This window comes from Microcebus murinus, chromosome 4, assembly GCF_040939455.1.
Source record: "Microcebus murinus isolate Inina chromosome 4, M.murinus_Inina_mat1.0, whole genome shotgun sequence".
NCBI classification, from domain to species: domain Eukaryota; kingdom Metazoa; phylum Chordata; class Mammalia; order Primates; family Cheirogaleidae; genus Microcebus; species Microcebus murinus.
Genome location: NC_134107.1, coordinates 13,597,267 through 13,616,975, shown reverse-complemented (window position 1 = coordinate 13,616,975; position 19,709 = coordinate 13,597,267). Strand labels below are relative to the sequence as shown.

Here is a 19,709-nt window from a genome sequence, read left to right as displayed (position 1 = left end):
GATGACTTGGGTCAGAAGAGATTTTTCATAATGTTTATCCCTAAAATGGACTAGAAAGGACCATAAAGATATCTTATACAAGATCAGCACCTTATTTCAAAGAGGAAACTGAGGCCAACAGAGGGCAGGTAGATTGAGGCCACCCAGCAAAACCTGCAGGCAAGTCAGGAACAGAAAGCAAGCCCCAGGCTCACAGGCACAGCCCTTTCTTCCACTCCAGTAGGCCTTTTATCCATTCACACCTATACCCTTTTCCCCATTTAGAACCATTTCTGAATCTTGTATTCACATCTGAGGATGCAAAGTTGGTGGGCGGGTCCTGGGACCAAGCCTCTCTTCCTTTCTCAGCAATGGTGCACCCAGCCTCACACTGGACACCAAGGAGCAAAGAATGCCAGCTGTGCGGAGGTCACTGCCTAAAGTCACTGATGAAATAGCAACACTCCGGGGTGGATCTGTTCTGAATGGTCAGGGCTGGGTGTCCTGCTGCCCCGGTTCAGCCCCACAACACAGAATGCAAAGGCACGGGACGTCAGGGTTAATAAACAGCTTTATTTGCCTGGTACAGCATCGATTTTCTTACATTCTCAATTAATTTGCCATTAAAGTGCTGGAAATTTTCTTAATCATGATAACATTTGTTAAAAGAAATCAGAGTATCAGGAGCACGGCGGTTGTAAATAAAACATTTCTCTTACAAAACACAGACTGGAGCCCCTCATGTTGAGCTGGTGGGTTGGACAATTTGCAAACAAATTTCAATTCCCTCTCCCCATCAGCACTAAACCAGCTGGGACTGCCACCCCTGGGGAAAAAGCAATGCTAAAGAGCTCTAAAAACACCCCACACCCGGCTGCCGCCTCCTTCAGCCGTCTTTGAGTGTTTGCTGTTTGAATGGATCCAATCTCAGGAGAAATGGGATGTGGCCCCCTCTGCTGCCTATTACCCCACCCCCCCTTACTAACAAAAGCCCCAAAAGGCATTACAATGAAAAAGTGGGTTTCCAATACCCCAAGACTAACAATGTTCAGGAAAAATGAGGATAACAAAAACACAAAAGCTTGCTTAGTAAACAGGAGCTCTCAGCATTCAATGCAAAAAAACCTGAAATCTTAAGGCAAATATTGCTGATTTTGCACATGGGCTGGACGAACTTGGAATTCTTTACCTAGCTGTATAGTTCCAGGAGCCTAAAGGCGGTTGGTTTTTCAGCGCTTGCCAGCGGGAGAGGCAAAATCTTTGCATTATTGCTGAGGCTGTCGGCGTGTTTCTCTCTGGAGTTTATATACAAACACGCCGGGCTGATGTGTTGCTATATATATATGTACACACATACAGAGGCCTCTACTCTTTCTTTGTGGACACTGCCAGCTCCACCTCCGGAAGCTGGATGCCGACCTTAGTCCCACTGTCATTGCTGGAAGAAGAGGACAGTCGGGACTTCTTAGAGGCCAAGGACACTCCACTTCCCTGTAACTTGCCTGCTTCATCATCGCTCCCAGTCACCTCATAATGACCTTTGCTCTTCGACCCCAACCCACCAAAGGTACCGAATTTCAGCTTCCCATGTTTGCCTTTCACCTTCCCGCCTTCCAACGACACTTCCCCACCTTCAAACTCCAAAGTCCCCGTGGGGGTGGAAGGTGCAGAGAACTCTCTCTCATCACTGAATGAATTCGAGCGGTGCCGTGGCTTCTTACTTTTGAACAAGGAGAATTTGCCTTTGGGTGAAGAGGCTTCGGCCTCTGCCTCTCCTTCCAGAGAGCCCAGGCTGGCCTTTGAACTTTTCAGGTCACCTTTGGACCCAGAAATGGATGCTTCCGGCGAGCCAGTGACACCACCTTTCCCTTTAGGCTTGGAAAAATTAAACTTGGGCATTTTGATTTTGGATTTTTTAAGTTTTACTTCGGACTCCTCCCACTCGCCTTCTCCGGCACCGGCCTGGACACTGGCCTCTGCTTTAGGGAAGTTAATGTCCACCCCCACTTCTCTGCCAACCAGCTCACGGCCAGAGAAGGTGAACTTGGGGATCTTCATCTTGGGGAATGTTACTTTTCCAGATCCGCTTTCCAGGTGACCTTGAGGCCCAGACACACTCAGCCCCGGAGCCTGAAGTCCAATCTGACCTCCTTTCACACCTCCTTCTACCTTTGGTCCTGAGAAATGAAGGCCCCCAGCAAACCTAGATGTGTCCAAGTTGAGAGCAGAGGAAACCTGGGGTCCCTTCCAGTCACCCCCGGAACCTTTGACACTCATATGCCCTGCATCCAAGCTGATATCTGGGGCACTGACACCTGCAGAAACATCCACACCTCCTTTGATTTTCGGGCCCTTCAAGCTGACGCCAAGATCTGAGTCAGGAGATGCCACACTGAAGGACGGCCCCTTCACGCCGATGTCAGGAGCAGCCCCGTGGAAACCTACTCCTGAGCCTTTCAGATCGCCTTTGATTTCAGGACCAGAAATCTGCCCGGTTGGGAGTTTCACATGCACACCTGGCAGGGCCACATCACATCCAGAGGACTTAATTCCAGGTATCTGGAAGTTTCCTTCTAGGCCTTGAACACTCACGCCTGGAAGACCTCCTGCGACCGTAGGGCCTCTCAGCTCACCAGTGGCCCCAAGGCTCCCTTTCACTTTTGGTCCTTCCAAGTTAAAGTCCATGTCCGGTGCTGAAATCTGAGGCCCTCTGAGGTTCACATCCACGCCTGGCCCCTTTAGTTCTCCAGCAACTTGTGGCCCCTTGACATTAATGTCCAAGTCGGACCCTGGAGTAGAGATGCCAAACTGGGGCAGCTTCATTTTAGGAAGTTTAATGCCGCCTTCAGATGCCTCCAAGCTTAGATCAGGAGCTCCTACAGATACTTTAGGGCATTTGATGTCACCAGACACAGCCAGGTCTCCCTGCAAGCTTGGTCCCCTCAGTGTCACGTCTGGTGCCCCAACGTTAAGTGTTGTCGTAGCATCGATCCCCGGCACTTTCACACCGTCTCCTCCTATCTGCACCTTTCCACCAACACCTCTGAGGTCGAGCCCTGGAGCCTGCACCTTCATGCCGGGGACAGATGCATCCACGTTTCCCTTCACACTTGGTCCTTTCAAGTTCAGGTCAAGGTCAGGCCCAGAGACTTTTGGCATAGAGAGATTCACTGAAGACAAGTCTACTCCTGGCCCCGTTAGAGAGACATCAGGCCCTTCAAGCTTAACATCTGGTGCATTCAAGCTTCCTTCAAGAGAGGGAAGCTGGGCATGGACCTCAGCACCTCCACCTTCCATTTTCACACCGGGGACACCGATCTTGGGCATCGAAAACTTGGGGAACTTGATTTTTGCTTCTGGACCTTGCAGATCTATGTCTGGTCCTTCCAGTCCCACACTGGGGACATCACCCTTTATCTTTGGTCCTTTCAAGTTGACATTCACATCAGGGATGGAGACTTGAGGGGCAGAAATGCCAAAAGATGGTGCCTTGACTTTAGCATTAGGGCCTTCAACATTGATGTCAGGTGCGTCCAAGTTTGCCTGCACCCTGGGACCTTTCAAATCACCCTCTAATTTTGGCCCTGAGACATCCACACCTGGCATCTTGAACTTGGGCGCCTTTACCTTGATGTCAGGACCTTCAACATTAATCCCTGGTGAAGAAATATCCAAATCAGGCGCCTGGATTTCACCCTCCATTCTGGGGCTAGGGAGGGGGGCTTCAGCTTTAAATTTAGGTGATTTAATGTCAAACTCTACATCTGGGAAGTACATTTTTCCAAACATAGGTTTCTTGGTTTTGGGAGATTTCACATCAAGTTTGAGTGCAGCGTCCGGCCCCGAAACGTTGACATCCACATCAGGAGCCTTGAGACTGGCATCAATTTCACCCCCAGGAACATTCAAATCAAATCCCTGTTTTTTGGCCTTAATTTTAGGACCACTCATATGAATTTTAGGCATTTTAAACTTACTTTTCTTGCCCTTGCCACCAACACTAATTTCAGGAGCCTCAAGGTTCAGCTCTGCCTCAGGAACAGTCACATCTAGTGAAGGGGACTTGATGTCAGCTTTGGGGCTTTTTGCCCCAAATCCAAACTTGGGTTTCTTAAATTTGGGGATTTTAACATCTGGCCCCTCAATATTAATATCTGGGCTCTCCATGTGTACATCTAAGCTTGGAGCTTCTAAATCCACTTTGGGCCCCTTCAGGTCCACTTCAGCACCTTCTATCTTCGGACCAGAAACTCCAATTTTGGGTGCCTTGAGGTGTAAATCAACATCAGGAACAGATACTTTAGGAGCAGATATATCCAGTGATGGCATCTTCAAAGCTGGGCCACTGAGTTTGGCATCAGGGCCTTCAAAGTCCAGACTTGGACCTTTAAGGTCTACCTCTGGGCCTTTCAAAGAACCTTCCATCTTAGGGACAGATATATCACAATCTCCTCTTACTTTGGGTCCTTTCAAATCCAGGTCGACATCCGGCATGGAGATCTTGGGAGCCTTGATATTTACTTCAGGCATCTTGAACTTGGGACCTTTCAGTTTAGCATCTGGACCTTCGATATTAACATCTGGAAAGTCAATGTCCAGCTTGGGTCCTGAGACATCAATATCAGCTTTAGGCAGGTTCACATCCACTTCTGGACCCTCTCCTTTGAAGCCAGGCATGCTGAACTTGGGCATTTTTACCTTGGGCATTTTGAGGTGCCAGTCTGGGCCATGAACATCCACATCTGGGGCATTAATGTCCACGTTGGGTCCCTTGATGTCAACTTTAGGGCCTTTGAGGTCACCTTCCACTTTGGGCAGAGAAACATCCATGTCTCCCTTGACTTTGGGACCTTTCAAGTTTAAGTCAATATCAGGCATGGAGATCTTAGGGGCTTTGATGTTCATCTCAGGCATCTTGAACTTGGGGCCCTTCAGTTTTGCATCTGGACCTTCAATATTTACATCTGGTATATCAATGTCCACCTTAGGGCCCTTGATGTCAACTTCAGGGCCTCTGAGGTCACCTTCTACTTTGGGCAAAGAAACATCCATGTCTCCCTTCACTTTGGGACCTTTCAAGTTTAAGTCGATATCAGGCATGGAGATCTTGGGGGCTTTGATGTTCATCTCAGGCATCTTGAACTTGGGACCCCTCAGCTTCCCTTCTGGACCCTCAAGGCTCACATCTGGAACATCAATGTCCACCTTGGGTCCTGAGACATCAATGTCAGCTTTGGGCAGGTTCACATCCATATCTGGGCCCTCACCTTTGAAACCGGGCATGCTGAACTTGGGCATTTTCACCTTGGGCATCTTCAGGTGCCAGTCTGGGCCATGAACATCAACATCTGGGACATCAATATCCACTTTAGGACCTCTGATATCAACATTGGGGCCCTTGAGGTCACCTTCTACTTTGGGCAAAGAAACATCCACATCACCTTTCACTTTTGGACCTTTTAGATTTAGATCAACTTCAGGCATGGAGATCTTGGGGGCCTTGAGGTGCAGGTCAGGCATTTTAAACTTGGGGCCCTTCAATTTTCCTTCTGGACCGTGAATGTCAATGTCAGGAGTGTCTATGTCCAGCTTAGGGCCTTTAATGTCCACTTTGGGGCCTTTCAGATCTCCTTCCAGTTTAGGAATAGAAACATCCACATCTCCTTTTATCTTAGGTCCTTTCAAGTTTAAGTCAATGTCACTCATGGAGATTTGTGGAGTTTTGAAATGAACATCAGGCATCTTAAATTTGGGACCTTTGAGTTTCCCTTCAGGACCTTCAATGTCCAGCTCTGGCCCTTTCAGATCACCTTCCACCTTAGGTAGTGAAAGGTCCGCATCACCTTTTACTTTGGGACCTTTCAGATGCAAATCAAAGTCAGGCATAGAGATCTTGGGGGCTTTGATGTTCATTTCAGGCATCTTAAATTTGGGTCCCTTCAATTTTCCTTCTGGACCTTCAATATTAACACCAGGAGTATCAATGTCCACACTGGGGACCTTGATATCAACTTCAGGGCCTTTGAGATCACCTTCCACTTTGGGCAGAGAGACATCCACATCACCCTTCACTTTGGGACCCTTTAAGTTAAAGTCAATGTCAGGCATAGAGATTTTGGGGGCTTTGATGTTCATCTCTGGCATCTTGAATTTGGGGCCCTTCAGTTTTGCATCTGGACCTTCAATGTTGACATCTGGGGTATCAATATCCACTTTGGGGCCAGAAATGTCAATGTCAGCTTTAGGAAGTGTAACATCCACTTCTGGGCCCTCTCCTTTGAAGCCAGGCATGCTGAACTTGGGCATTTTCACCTTGGGCATCTTCAGGTGCCAGTCTGGGCCATGAACATCCATATCAGGGACATCAATGTCCACTTTGGGGCCTTTGAGGTCAACTTCAGGGCCTTTTAGGTCACCTTCCACTTTAGGAAGAGAAACATCCATACCACCCTTTACTTTGGGACCTTTCAAGTTTAAGTCAATATCAGGCATAGAGATCTTGGGGGCTTTGATATTCATCTCGGGCATCTTGAACTTGGGGCCCTTCAGTTTTGCATCTGGACCTTCAACATTTACATCTGGAACATCAATGTCCACCTTGGGCCCTGAGACAGCTATGTCAGCCTTAGGCAGGTTCACATCCACATCTGGACCCTCTCCTTTGAAGCCAGGCATGCTGAACTTTGGCATTTTTACCTTGGGCATTTTGAGGTGCCAGTCTGGGCCATGAACATCCACATCTGGGGCATGGATGTCCACGTTGGGCCCCTTGATGTCAACTTCAGGGCCTCTGAGGTCACCTTCTACTTTGGGCAGAGAAACATCCATGTCTCCCTTCACCTTTGGACCCTTCAAATTCAAATCAACTTCAGGCATGGAGATCTTGGGTGCCTTGAGGTGCAGGTCAGGCATTTTAAACTTGGGACCCTTCAGTTTTCCTTCTGGACCATGAATGTCAATGTCAGGAGTATCAATGTCCACTTTGGGTCCTGAGACATCAATGTCAGCCTTGGGCAAATTAACATCCACTTCTGGGCCCTCTCCTTTGAAGCCAGGCATGCTGAACTTGGGCATTTTCACCTTGGGCATCCTCAGATGCCAGTCTGGGCCATGAACATCCACATCTGGGGCCTCAATATCCACTTTGGGACCTTTAATATCAACATCAGGGGCCTTTAGATCACCTTCCACTGTTGGAAGAGAAACATCGACATCTCCTTTCACCTTAGGACCTTTCAAGTGCAAATCAAAATCAGGCATGGAGATCTTAGGGGCTTTAATGTTCATCTCAGGCATCTTGAACTTGGGGCCCTTCAGTTTTGCATCTGGACCTTCAATATTCACATCTGGAACATCAATGTCCACCTTGGGCCCTGAGACATCAATGTCAGGCTTGGCCAGGTTCACATCAACTTCTGGACCCTCACCTTTGAAGCCAGGCATGCTGAACTTGGGCATTTTGATCTTAGGCATCTTCAGGTGCCAGTCTGGGCCATGAACATCCACATCTGGGGCATCGATGTCCACTTTGGGGCCTTTGATATCCACTTCAGGAACTTTCACATCACCTTCCACTTTTGGCAGAGACACATCCATATCACCCTTCACTTTGGGGCCTTTCAAGTTAAGATCGATATCTGGCATGGAGATCTTGGGGGCTTTGATGTTCATCTCAGGCATCTTGAACTTAGGCCCTTTCAACTTCCCTTCTGGTCCTTCAATGTTAACATCAGGGCCTTCAATGTCCACCTTGGGTCCTGAGACATCAATGTCAGCCTTGGGCAGGTTCACATCCACTTCTGGACCCTCTCCTTTGAAGCCAGGCATGCTGAACTTGGGCATTTTCACCTTAGGCATCTTAAGGTGCCAGTCTGGGCCTTGCACATCGACATCTGGGGCACTGATGTCCACTTTGGGGCCTTTGATATCCACCTCTGGGCCTTTTAGATCACCTTCGATCTTGGGAAGGGAAACGTCCACATCACCCTTCATCTTGGGGCCCTTCAGATTTAAATCAATATCAGGCATTGATATTTTGGGAGCTTTTAAGTGCATCTCTGGCATCTTGAATTTGGGTCCCTTCAACTTACCCTCTGGGCCTTCAATGTTAATATCAGGAGTGTCAATATCCACTTTGGGGCCCTTCATGTCCACTTCAGGGCCCTTTAGATCACCTTCCACTTTTGGCAAGGACACATCCATATCACCCTTCATTTTGGGTCCCTTTAGGTTCAGATCAAAGTCAGGCATGGAAATCTTGGGAGCTTTGATGTTCATCTCTGGCATCTTGAATTTGGGGCCCTTCAGTTTTGCATCTGGACCTTCAATATTCACATTTGGAACATCAATGTCTACATTGGGTCCAGAAATGTCAATGTCTGCTTTAGGAAGGGTAACATCCACTTCAGGACCCTCTCCTTTGAAGCCAGGCATGCTGAACTTGGGCATTTTTACCTTGGGCATCTTCAGGTGCCAGTCTGGACCATGAACATCCACATCTGGGGCACCAATGTCCACTTTTGGGCCTTTGATATCACCCTCTGGCCCTTTTAGATCCCCTTCAAGTTTGGGAAGAGAAACATCAACGTCACCCTTCACCTTGGGGCCCTTTAGGTTTAAGTCAATGTCAGGCACAGAGACTTTAGGGGCTTTGACATTTATGTCAGGCATCTTGAATTTGGGACCTTTTAACTCTCCCTCTGGACCTTCCACATTGATTCCTGGGCCCTCAATGTTCATACTTGGACCCTCTATGTTCATGCCTCCTTGTGGTAGATCCACAGCAACATCTGGTCCTTCTGCTTTTAAGCCAGGCACACTGAACTTGGGCATTTTCATCTTGGGCATTTTCAGATTCCAGTCTGGACCATGAACATCCACATCAGGTGCATTGAGATGGACTTCTGGTGCCTTAATATCTACTTTAGGACCTTTCAATTCACCTTCTAAATTGGAACCTGCAACATCTAAGTCTCCTTTGACTTTAGGACCTTTTAAATTTAGTTCCACATCAGGCATAGAAACTTTGGGAGAAGAAATACTCAGGAAAGGCATTTTAAACTTGGATCCTTTCACTTTTCCTTGGACCTCAACATCAGGTGCATTAATATCAACTTTTGGACCAGTTACATCAATATCTGGCTTTTTAACTTTGACATCAACCTCAGGTGTCTGAACCTTGGAGCCTGAAAAATTAAACTTGGGAAGCTTAAAACGAGATTTCTTTGACTTGCCTTCAACATTGAGTTTAGGACCAGAAATGTCTACTTCTGGGCCCTTTACATCCATATTAAGACCTTTAATGTCACCTTCCAGTTTGGGCCCAGAAATATCAACATCTCCCTTCAGCTTTGAGCCTTTCAAATTCAAGTCAATTTCTGGCATGGAGATCTTGGGCATGTTTACATGCATGTCGGGCATCTTCAGTTTTGGACCTTTTAATTTGGCATCTGGGCCATGAATGTCTATATCTGGAGCATCTACATCTAACTTCGGGCCCTTTATGTCAACAGTAGGCCCTTTCAAATCACCTGCTACATTAGGAAGTGAAACATCCACATCTCCTTTCATTTTAGGGCCTTTAAGATTAATGTCCAAATCTGGCATTGATATTTTAGGAGCCTTGATATTCATCTCAGGCATCTTGAACTTGGGGCCCTTCAGTTTTGCATCTGGACCTTCAATATTCACATCTGGAACATCAATGTCCACCTTGGGCCCTGAGACATCAATGTCAGGCTTGGCCAGGTTCACATCAACTTCTGGGCCCTCACCTTTGAAGCCAGGCATGCTGAACTTGGGCATTTTGATCTTAGGCATCTTCAGGTGCCAGTCTGGGCCATGAACATCCACATCTGGGGCATCGATGTCCACTTTGGGGCCTTTGATATCCACTTCAGGAACTTTCACATCACCTTCCACTTTTGGCAGAGACACATCCATATCACCCTTCACTTTGGGGCCTTTCAAGTTAAGATCGATATCTGGCATGGAGATCTTGGGGGCTTTGATGTTCATCTCAGGCATCTTGAACTTAGGCCCTTTCAACTTCCCTTCTGGTCCTTCAATGTTAACATCAGGGCCTTCAATGTCCACCTTGGGTCCTGAGACATCAATGTCAGCCTTGGGCAGGTTCACATCCACTTCTGGACCCTCTCCTTTGAAGCCAGGCATGCTGAACTTGGGCATTTTCACCTTAGGCATCTTAAGGTGCCAGTCTGGGCCTTGCACATCGACATCTGGGGCACTGATGTCCACTTTGGGGCCTTTGATATCCACCTCTGGGCCTTTTAGATCACCTTCTACTTTGGGAAGGGAAACGTCCACATCACCCTTCACCTTGGGACCTTTCAGATGCAAATCAAAGTCAGGCATGGAGATCTTGGGGGCTTTGATGTTCATCTCAGGCATCTTGAACTTAGGCCCTTTCAACTTCCCTTCTGGTCCTTCAATATTAACATCAGGGCCTTCAATGTCCACCTTGGGTCCTGAGACATCAATATCAGCCTTGGGCACCTTCACATCCAGTTCAGGGCCCTCACCTTTGAAGCCAGGCATGCCAAATTTGGGCATTTTCATCTTGGGCATCTTCAAGTGCCAATCTGGGCCTTGAACATCTACATCAGGAACATCAATGTCCACTTTGGGCCCCTTGAGGTCAACTTCAGGGCCTTTCAGATCTCCCTCTACCTTGGGACCTGTAATATCCACATCTCCTTTTATTTTTGGACCTGTTAGATTAAGGTCAATATCTGGCATGGATATCTTTGGAGTCTTAAAATGCATTTCAGGCATCTTAAACTTTGGGCTTTTCCACTTTCCTTCAGGCCCTTCAATATCGACATCAGGACATTCAACATCCACTTTGGGTCCTGAGACATCAATGTCAGCCTTGGGCAGGTTCACATCCACATCTGGGCCCTCACCTTTGAATCCAGGCATGCTGAACTTTGGCATTTTTATCTTGGGCATCTTCAGGTGCCAGTCTGGGCCTTGAACATCAACATCCGGGGCATTTATGTCCACTTTGGGGCCCTTAATGTCTACTTCGGGGCCCTTGAGGTCACCTTCCACTTTGGGCAGAGAAACATCCACATCGCCCTTTACTTTAGGACCTTTCATGTGTAAATCAAACTCTGGCATGGAGACCTTGGGGGCTTTGATGTTCATCTCAGGCATCTTGAACTTAGGCCCTTTCAACTTTCCCTCTGGTCCTTCAATGTTAACATCAGGGCCTGCAACATCCACTTTGGGTCCTGAGACATCAATGTCAGCCTTGGGCAGGTTCACATCCACTTCTGGACCCTCACCTTTGAAACCAGGCATGCTGAACTTGGGCATTTTCATCTTGGGCATCTTCAAGTGCCAATCTGGGCCTTGCACATCAACATCTGGGGCATTGATGTCCAATTTGGGGCCTTTGATATCAACTTCAGGGCCCTTTAGATCACCCTCCACTTTGGGTAGAGAAACATCCACATCACCCTTTACCTTGGGACCTTTCAGATGCAAATCAAAGTCAGGCATGGAGATCTTGGGGGCTTTGATGTTCATCTCAGGCATCTTGAACTTAGGCCCTTTCAACTTCCCTTCTGGTCCTTCAATATTAACATCAGGGCCTTCAATGTCCACCTTGGGTCCTGAAACATCAATGTCAGCCTCGGGCAGGTTCACATCCACTTCTGGGCCCTCGCCTTTGAAGCCAGGCATGCTGAACTTGGGCATTTTCATCTTAGGCATCTTCAGGTGCCAGTCTGGGCCATGAACATCAGGAGCATCAACATCTACTTTGGGGCCTTTGATGTTCACATCTGGTACTTTCATTTTACCTTCTACCTCGGGCACAGACACATCTATATCCCCCTTGATTTTTGGTCCTTTCAGATTTAGGTCGATATCAGGCATAGAAATATTGGGGGCTTTGAAGTGCATATCAGGCATCTTGAACTTGGGTCCTTTCAATTTGCCCTCTGGGCCTTCTATGTCAATGTCTGGCCCACTCATGTCCACATGTGGCCCTTTGAAGTCACCTTCTAATTTGGGAACATCTACATCCACTTCTCCCTTTACCTTGGGACTCTTTAAGTGTAGATCAATGTCTGGCATGGAGATTTTGGGAGCTTTAAAGTGCATGTCTGGCATCTTGAACTTGGGACTTTTCCATTTGCCATCTGGGCCTTCCACAGCTACTTCTGGCATGTCAACATCCAATTTAGGGCCCTTGACATCCAATTCTGGACCCCTTAAATCTCCCTCCAGCTTGGGGGCAGAAACATCAACATCGCCTTTGATTTTTGGCCCCTTTAAGTTAAAATCAACATCAGGCATGGAAATCTTAGGGGCCTTGAAGTGCATCTCAGGCATCTTAAACTTGGGACCCCTCAGCTTCCCTTCTGGACCCTCAAGGTTCACATCAGGGGCTTCAATGTCCACCTTGGGTCCCGAGACATCAATGTCAGCCTTGGGCAGGTTCACATCGACATCTGGGCCCTCTGCTTTGAAACCAGGCATGCTGAACTTGGGCATTTTCATCTTCGGCATCTTCAGGTGCCAGTCAGGACCATGAACGTCAACATCTGGGACATCAATGTCCACTTTGGGCCCTTTGATGTCAACATCTGGTATTTTCATTTCACCTTCTACCTTGGGCACTGACACATCCACATCCCCTTTGACTTTGGGGCCTTTCAAGTGTAAGTCCACATCAGGCATGGAGATCTTGGGGGCCTTGAAGTGCATGTCTGGCATCTTAAACTTGGGGCCTTTCAACTTTGCATCAGGACACTCCAGATCAACATCAGGCACCTCCACATCGACACTGGGGCCTTTCAAATCTCCTTCCAATTTTGGCACAGACACATCCATATCCCCTTTGACTTTGGGGCCTTTCAAGTGTAAGTCCACATCAGGCATGGAGATCTTGGGACCCTTAAAGTGCATCTCAGGCATCTTAAACTTGGGACCCTTCAATTTCCCTTCTGGACACTCAAGGTTCACATCAGGGGCTTCAATGTCCACCTTGGGTCCCGAGACATCAATGTCAGCCTTGGGCAGGTTCACATCGACATCTGGGCCCTCTGCTTTGAAGCCAGGCATGCTGAACTTGGGCATTTTCATCTTCGGCATCTTCAGGTGCCAGTCAGGACCATGAACGTCAACATCTGGGACATCAATGTCCACTTTAGGCCCTTTGATGTCAACATCTGGCATTTTCATTTCACCTTCTACCTTGGGCACTGACACATCCACATCCCCTTTGACTTTGGGGCCTTTCAAGTGTAAGTCCACATCAGGCATGGAGATCTTGGGGGCCTTGAAGTGCATGTCTGGCATCTTAAACTTGGGGCCTTTCAACTTTGCATCAGGACACTCCAGATCAACATCAGGCACCTCCACATCGACACTGGGGCCTTTCAAATCTCCTTCCAATTTTGGCACAGACACATCCATATCCCCTTTGACTTTGGGGCCTTTCAAGTGTAAGTCCACATCAGGCATGGAGATCTTGGGGGCCTTGAAGTGCATGTCCGGCATCTTAAACTTGGGGCCTTTCAACTTTGCATCAGGACACTCCAGATCAACATCAGGCACCTCCACATCTACACGAGGACCCTTGATGTCAATTTGCGGGCTACTGAGATCACCTTGCAGTTCTGGTAGAGAAGCATCAATCTCTCCTTTCACTTTCGGTCCCTTCAAATTCAAGTCCACATCTGGCATGGATATCTTGGGAGCTTTGATATTCAATTTGGGCATCTTAAATTTGGAGCCTTTCAATTTTCCTTCTGGCCCCTCAAATTCCAAATCAGGAGCATCAATGTCCACACTGGGTCCAGACACATCAATGTCAGCCTTGGGCAGGTTCACATCGACATCTGGGCCCTCTGCTTTGAAGCCAGGCATGCTGAACTTTGGCATTTTCATCTTCGGCATCTTCAGGTGCCAGTCAGGACCATGAACGTCAACATCCGGAGCGTCAATGTCCACTTTGGGCCCTTTGATGTCAACATCTGGCATTTTCATTTCACCTTCTACCTTGGGCACTGACACATCCACATCCCCTTTGACTTTGGGGCCTTTCAAGTGTAAGTCCACATCAGGCATGGAGATCTTGGGGGCCTTGAAGTGCATGTCTGGCATCTTAAACTTGGGGCCTTTCAACTTTCCTTCTGGACATTCAATATCAATATCACCAACATTAACATCCATCTTAGGGGCTTTCACATCAATGTCAGGACCTTTCAAGTCTCCTTCCACTTTGGGAAGGGAAACATCTACATCTGTTTTCAGCTTAGGGGCTTTCAGATTAAGTCCAACATCAGGCATAGAGATTTTGTGTGTCTGTATATTCATGCTTGGCATCTTGAACTTAGGGCCTTTTAGTTTTCCCTCTGGAGCTTCAAGATTCACATCTGCAGCACCAATGTCCACCTTGGGTCCTGAGACATCAATACCAGCCTTGGGCAGGTTCACATCAACTTCTGGGCCCTCACCTTTGAAGCCAGGCATGCTGAACTTTGGCATTTTCACCTTGGGCATCTTCAGGTGCCAGTCTGGACCATGAACTTCCACATCTGGTGTGTTAATGTCAACTTTTGGGCCTTTGATATCAACATCAGGAGCTTTTATCTCTCCCTCTAGTTTTGGAGCTGTAACATCATAATCTCCTTTCATTTTAGGACCTTTCAAATGCAAACCAACATCTGGCATAGGTATTTTCTGAGGCTTTATATTCATTTCTGGCATCTTAAATTTGGGACCTTTTAGTTTTGCATCTGGACCTTCAATATTCATATCTGGAACTTCAACATCCACCTTGGGTCCTGAGACATCAATGTTGGCTTTGGGTAGGTTTACATCCACTTCTGGGCCCTCTCCTTTGAAACCGGGCATGCTGAACTTGGGCATTTTCATTTTGGGCATCTTCAGGTGCCAGTCTGGGCCATGAACATCAACATCTGGAGCACTGATGTCAACTTTGGGCCCTTTAATGTCAACATCCGGCACTTTCATTTCACCTTCTACTTCAGGCAAAGACACATCCACATCACCCTTTACTTTGGGCCCTTTAAGATTCAGGTCCACATCAGGCATGGAGATCTTGGGGGCCTTGAAGTGCATCTCAGGCATCTTAAATTTGGGACCCTTCAGCTTCCCCTCTGGACCCTCGAGGCTCACATCAGGGACTTCAATGTCCACCTTGGGTCCTGAGACATCAATGTCAGCCTTCGGCAAGTTCACATCCACTTCTGGACTTTCTGCTTTGAAACCGGGCATGCTGAACTTGGGCATTTTCATCTTCGGCATCTTCAGGTGCCAGTCAGGACCATGAACATCAACATCTGGAGCGTCAATGTCCACTTTGGGCCCTTTGATGTCAACATCTGGCACTTTCATTTCACCTTCTATCTGGGGCACTGACACATCCATATCCCCTTTGACTTTGGGGCCTTTCAAGTGTAAGTCCACATCAGGCATGGAGATCTTGGGACCCTTGAAGTGCATCTCAGGCATCTTAAACTTGGGACCCCTCAGCTTCCCTTCCGGACCCTCAAGGTTCACATCAGGGGCTTCAATGTCCACCTTGGGTCCCGAGACATCAATGTCAGCCTTGGGCAGGTTCACATCAACTTCTGGGCCCTCTGCTTTGAAACCGGGCATGCTGAACTTGGGCATTTTCATCTTTGGCATTTTCAAGTTCCAGTCAGGGCCGTGAACATCAACATCTGGGACATCAATGTCCACTTTGGGCCCTTTGATGTCAACATCTGGCACTTTCATCTCACCTTCTACCTTGGGCACTGACACATCCACATCCCCTTTGACTTTGGGGCCTTTCAAGTGTAAGTCCACATCAGGCATGGAGATCTTGGGGGCCTTGAAGTGCATGTCTGGCATCTTAAACTTGGGACCCTTCAGCTTCCCTTCTGGGCCCTCAAGGCTCACATCTGGAGCTTCAATGTCCACCTTGGGTACTGAGACATCAATGTCAGCTTTAGGCAGGTTCACATCCACATCTGGACCCTCGCCTTTGAGGCTGGGCATGCTGAACTTGGGCATTTTCATCTTTGGCATTTTCAGACTCCAATCTGGGCCTTGAACGTCCACATCAGGTGCTTTAATGTCTACCTTTGGACCTTTGATGTCCACATCTGGAACATTCATTTCACCTTCTATTTTTGGTGCAGATATATCTAGATTTCCTTTCATTTTGGGTCCTTTAAGATCCAGGTTGACATCTGGCATAGACATCTTAGGTGCTTTGAAGTGCATCTCGGGCATCTTAAACTTAGGGCCTTTCAACTTTCCTTCAGGTCCTTCAAGGCTCAGATCTGGAGCACTAATATCTACCTTTGGTGCAGAAATGTCCACGTTAGCCTTGGGTAGGTTCACATCCAATTCTGTGCCCTCTCCTTTGAGGCTGGGCATGCTAAATTTGGGCATTTTAATCTTTGGCATCTTCAGGTTCCAATCAGGACCATGCACTTCAACATCTGGGGCACTGACATCTACTTTTGGGCCTTTCAGGTCCCCTTCCAGCTTTGGTACTGTTACATCATACTCTCCCTTCACCTTGGGACCTTTCATATGTAAATCCACATCAGGCATGGAGATCTTGGGGGCCTTGATGTTCATCTCTGGCATCTTAAACTTGGGACCCTTAAGCTTTCCTTCAGGTCCTTCGATATTCACATTTGGAACTTCAACATCTACCTTGGGTCCTGAGACATCAATGTCAGCCTTGGGCAGGTTCACATCCACTTCTGGACCCTCTGCCTTGAAACCAGGCATGCCGAACTTGGGCATTTTCATCTTGGGCATCTTCAGGTGCCAGTCTGGTCCTTGAACATCCACATCTGGGGCATTAATGTCTACTTTGGCACTTTTAAGTTCAACATCAGGAACTTTAATCTCACCTTCAGCCTTTGGCATTGTAACATCGTATTCTCCCTTTACATTGGGGCCTTTCAAGTGTAAGTCCACATCAGGCATGGAGATCTTCGGGGCTTTGATATTCATCTCAGGCATCTTAAACTTGGGCCCTTTCAATTTCCCTTCTGGTCCCTCAATGCTAACCTCTGGAGCACTAACATCCACCTTGGGCCCGGAAATGTCCACATCAGCCTTGGGCAGATTCACATCCACTCCTGGGCCCTCTGGTTTGAACCCTGGCACACTGAATTTGGGCATTTTCATCTTGGGCATCTTCAGGTGCCAGTCTGGGCCGTGAACATCCACATCTGGGGCATCAATGCTCACTTTGGGGCCTTTCAATTCTCCTTCAAGCTTTGGTACTGTTACATCATACTCTCCCTTCACCTTTGGGCCTTTAACATCCAAATCTACATCAGGCATGGAGACTTTTGGTGTCTTGACACTCACATCAGGCAGCTTAATATCAGAGTCTTTAAGTTTGGCCCCCAGACCCTCCATGTTGACATTTGGGGCTTCCACATTGATCTTGGTCCCCGAAATACTGACATCTCCTTTGGGTAGAGTCACATCTACACCTGGGCCTTCCCCTTTGACTCCTGGAGTGCCGAACTTGGGCATTTTCATCTTGGGCATTTTCAGGTTCCATTCTGGGCCATGAACGTCCACATCTGGTACACTGACATCCACTTTGGGGCCTTTGACATCAACTTCAGGAACTTTGACTTTCCCTTCTACTTTTGGGAGTGTGACATCTATGCCCCCTTTCACTTTAGGTGCTGCAGCACTTAAGTCTACATCTGCCATAGAGATGCTACAGGTTCCTGTTTTTCCAGAAGGACTGCCAATCTTGGGGCCTGTCAAGGTCCCCTGTAGGTTCAGTGTCTCTATGTCCACTCTGGTGCCTTTAACTGCCACTTGAGGCCCTTCGACATCACCTTGCACCGCAGGAGCAGAAACTTTAACATCTCCTTTCAGTTTAGAAGACCCGAGGCTCAGATCCACATCCTGCATAGAAATTTTAGGTTTCTGAATTATCATTTCAGGAGTCTTGATTTTAGCACCTTTCGTCTTCCCTTCCAGCCCACCAGTAGCAATCTTAGGCAGACTGACATCCCCAGAGACTCCAGGAAGAGTCACTTCACCTGTGGGCAGTGCCACCTCAATGCCAGCTCCCTCTCCCTTTGAACCCGAAACAGAGAATTTGGGGACTTCCATCTTGGGCACATTCAGTTTGCCTCCAGGCCCATGAACATCAACATCAGGGGCACAAACTTCCACACTGGGGCTGGTGATGCTGCCCCCGATTTTGGGAGCAGAGGTGTGCACCCCAATGCTCCCCTGTGGCTTGGCACCTTTCAAGCCTAGGTTACCCTCAAGAGATGGCCCAGTGATTTGGGGGCCCTTCAGCTTCCCCCCAAGTCCCTCAACATTGGCAGAGGGGACACTGACTTCCAGCTGAGGGGCCTGGATGTTCCCACTGATAGTCGAGCCTGGCCTGCCGCCCTGGTGCCCCACAGAGAATTCAGGTGCAGAAACACTCAGCTTGGCCGCTGGTGCCTGGCCCTCAGCCCCTGTCGAGACACCAAATTTTGGCACCTTCATGGTAGGAATTTTAATTTTCCCATTATCACCACTCTCGAGGGATGGGCCCTGCACCTCCACTGCCCCACCCCCAAGAGAAGACGAAATGTCCGATGCTGGAACTTGGACCCCTGCTCTGCCACCCAAGTCTATGCCCTTTGTGCTGACATTGACACCTGAGCTTCCCACCTTTATCCCAGGCATGGTGACTTGGAGCTTCGAGTGCCCAGGACCTTGGAACTCTGGTCCCAAAGCAGAAACGGCCCCTGCTTGGATGTCCACCGCAGAGCCCGTGGCTGGAGAGGCTGCCTCTGGGCCCGAGGGCAGTCTGATCACTGTCTTCCCTGACTGGGTCTCCACACCCACACTGGAGATTTCAGTCAGTTCATGCCTTGGGATCTTGATCTTGAATTCAGGGCTGCTGATGTCGATGTCCTTGGCTCCTTCTCGGCCGGTCACATCCACAGTGTAGGCCGTGACCCTTCTGGTCACTGTGATGGTGCGGCTCTGGGTCTCCCCAAGGTCACCTTCCACTCCGTCCTCCGACCTCAGCCGAGGCTTGATCTTCGTGGTGTAGATGCGCTGGTACTCCTCATCATCCCCGCTCTGCAGAAAGACACGCCGGAGAGGTTGCAGCAGGGTCTGCCTGAGCTACCAGATGCCCGGCCACAGCCCAGACGACAACATGGGTGCCCGTTTCCCAGAGAAGCTGGGACCAGAACAGAGGTCCACGGAGCCTCCTGGGGCAGAGCACGAGGGGCTGAAGAAAGGGGCTGACAGCCACATCACAGGAGGAAAACAGGAATCATTTGGGGGTCGTTCGGGCAAACAAAACCCATGGGGAATGGGGGTACGCTCCTGCACTGTGCAGTCCCATCGATTCGAGGTTCACATCGGCCTATGCAGGGACCACCCAGGAGACCAGGCCCTTCAGCTCCCAACTCCCAACCACTGGCTTGTTTGTGGAACCAGGAGGGGTCCGCCCAGGGGCCTGCGCACTGGAATGCACTTGTGGAGCCTAAAGGACTGGTTGTGCTCGAGTCAGCACTCTGTTAACTAAACAAGCCTTCAGGAAGAACACCATCCCCACAGGCACCTTGCTGCCCAGCCTCTGACTCACAGAATGATTTGGGGCCTCTGTAAGGAGAAAAATGATGTCTGTGAGGCAGAGGTGGGCACCTGCGAGGTGATTTCAGAGATTCTTGCAAAGTAGC

General features: G+C 48.6%; 1 protein-coding gene across 3 annotated transcripts in view; it reads right to left on the bottom strand.

Annotated features, from left to right (window-relative positions):
- The window catches only part of AHNAK (AHNAK nucleoprotein), an 88,599-nt gene that overhangs the window by 56,496 nt on the left and 12,394 nt on the right, over positions 1-19,709 (bottom strand). Inside the window, exons 5-6 of one of the 3 annotated variants that reach the window (XM_076001818.1) lie at positions 18,685-19,101; positions 533-17,919 (exon numbers count right to left, since the gene is read on the bottom strand). The exons of 1 other annotated variant lie outside the window; for it this stretch is intronic. In XM_076001818.1, the coding sequence (XP_075857933.1) occupies positions 1,345-17,919; positions 18,685-19,101 (16,992 nt within the window). In that variant the 3' untranslated portion in view covers positions 533-1,344. Of the gene's footprint in view, positions 1-532; positions 19,102-19,709 lie in introns of those variants that run through there. One more of the 3 variants, XM_076001817.1, reaches the window with a different exon arrangement.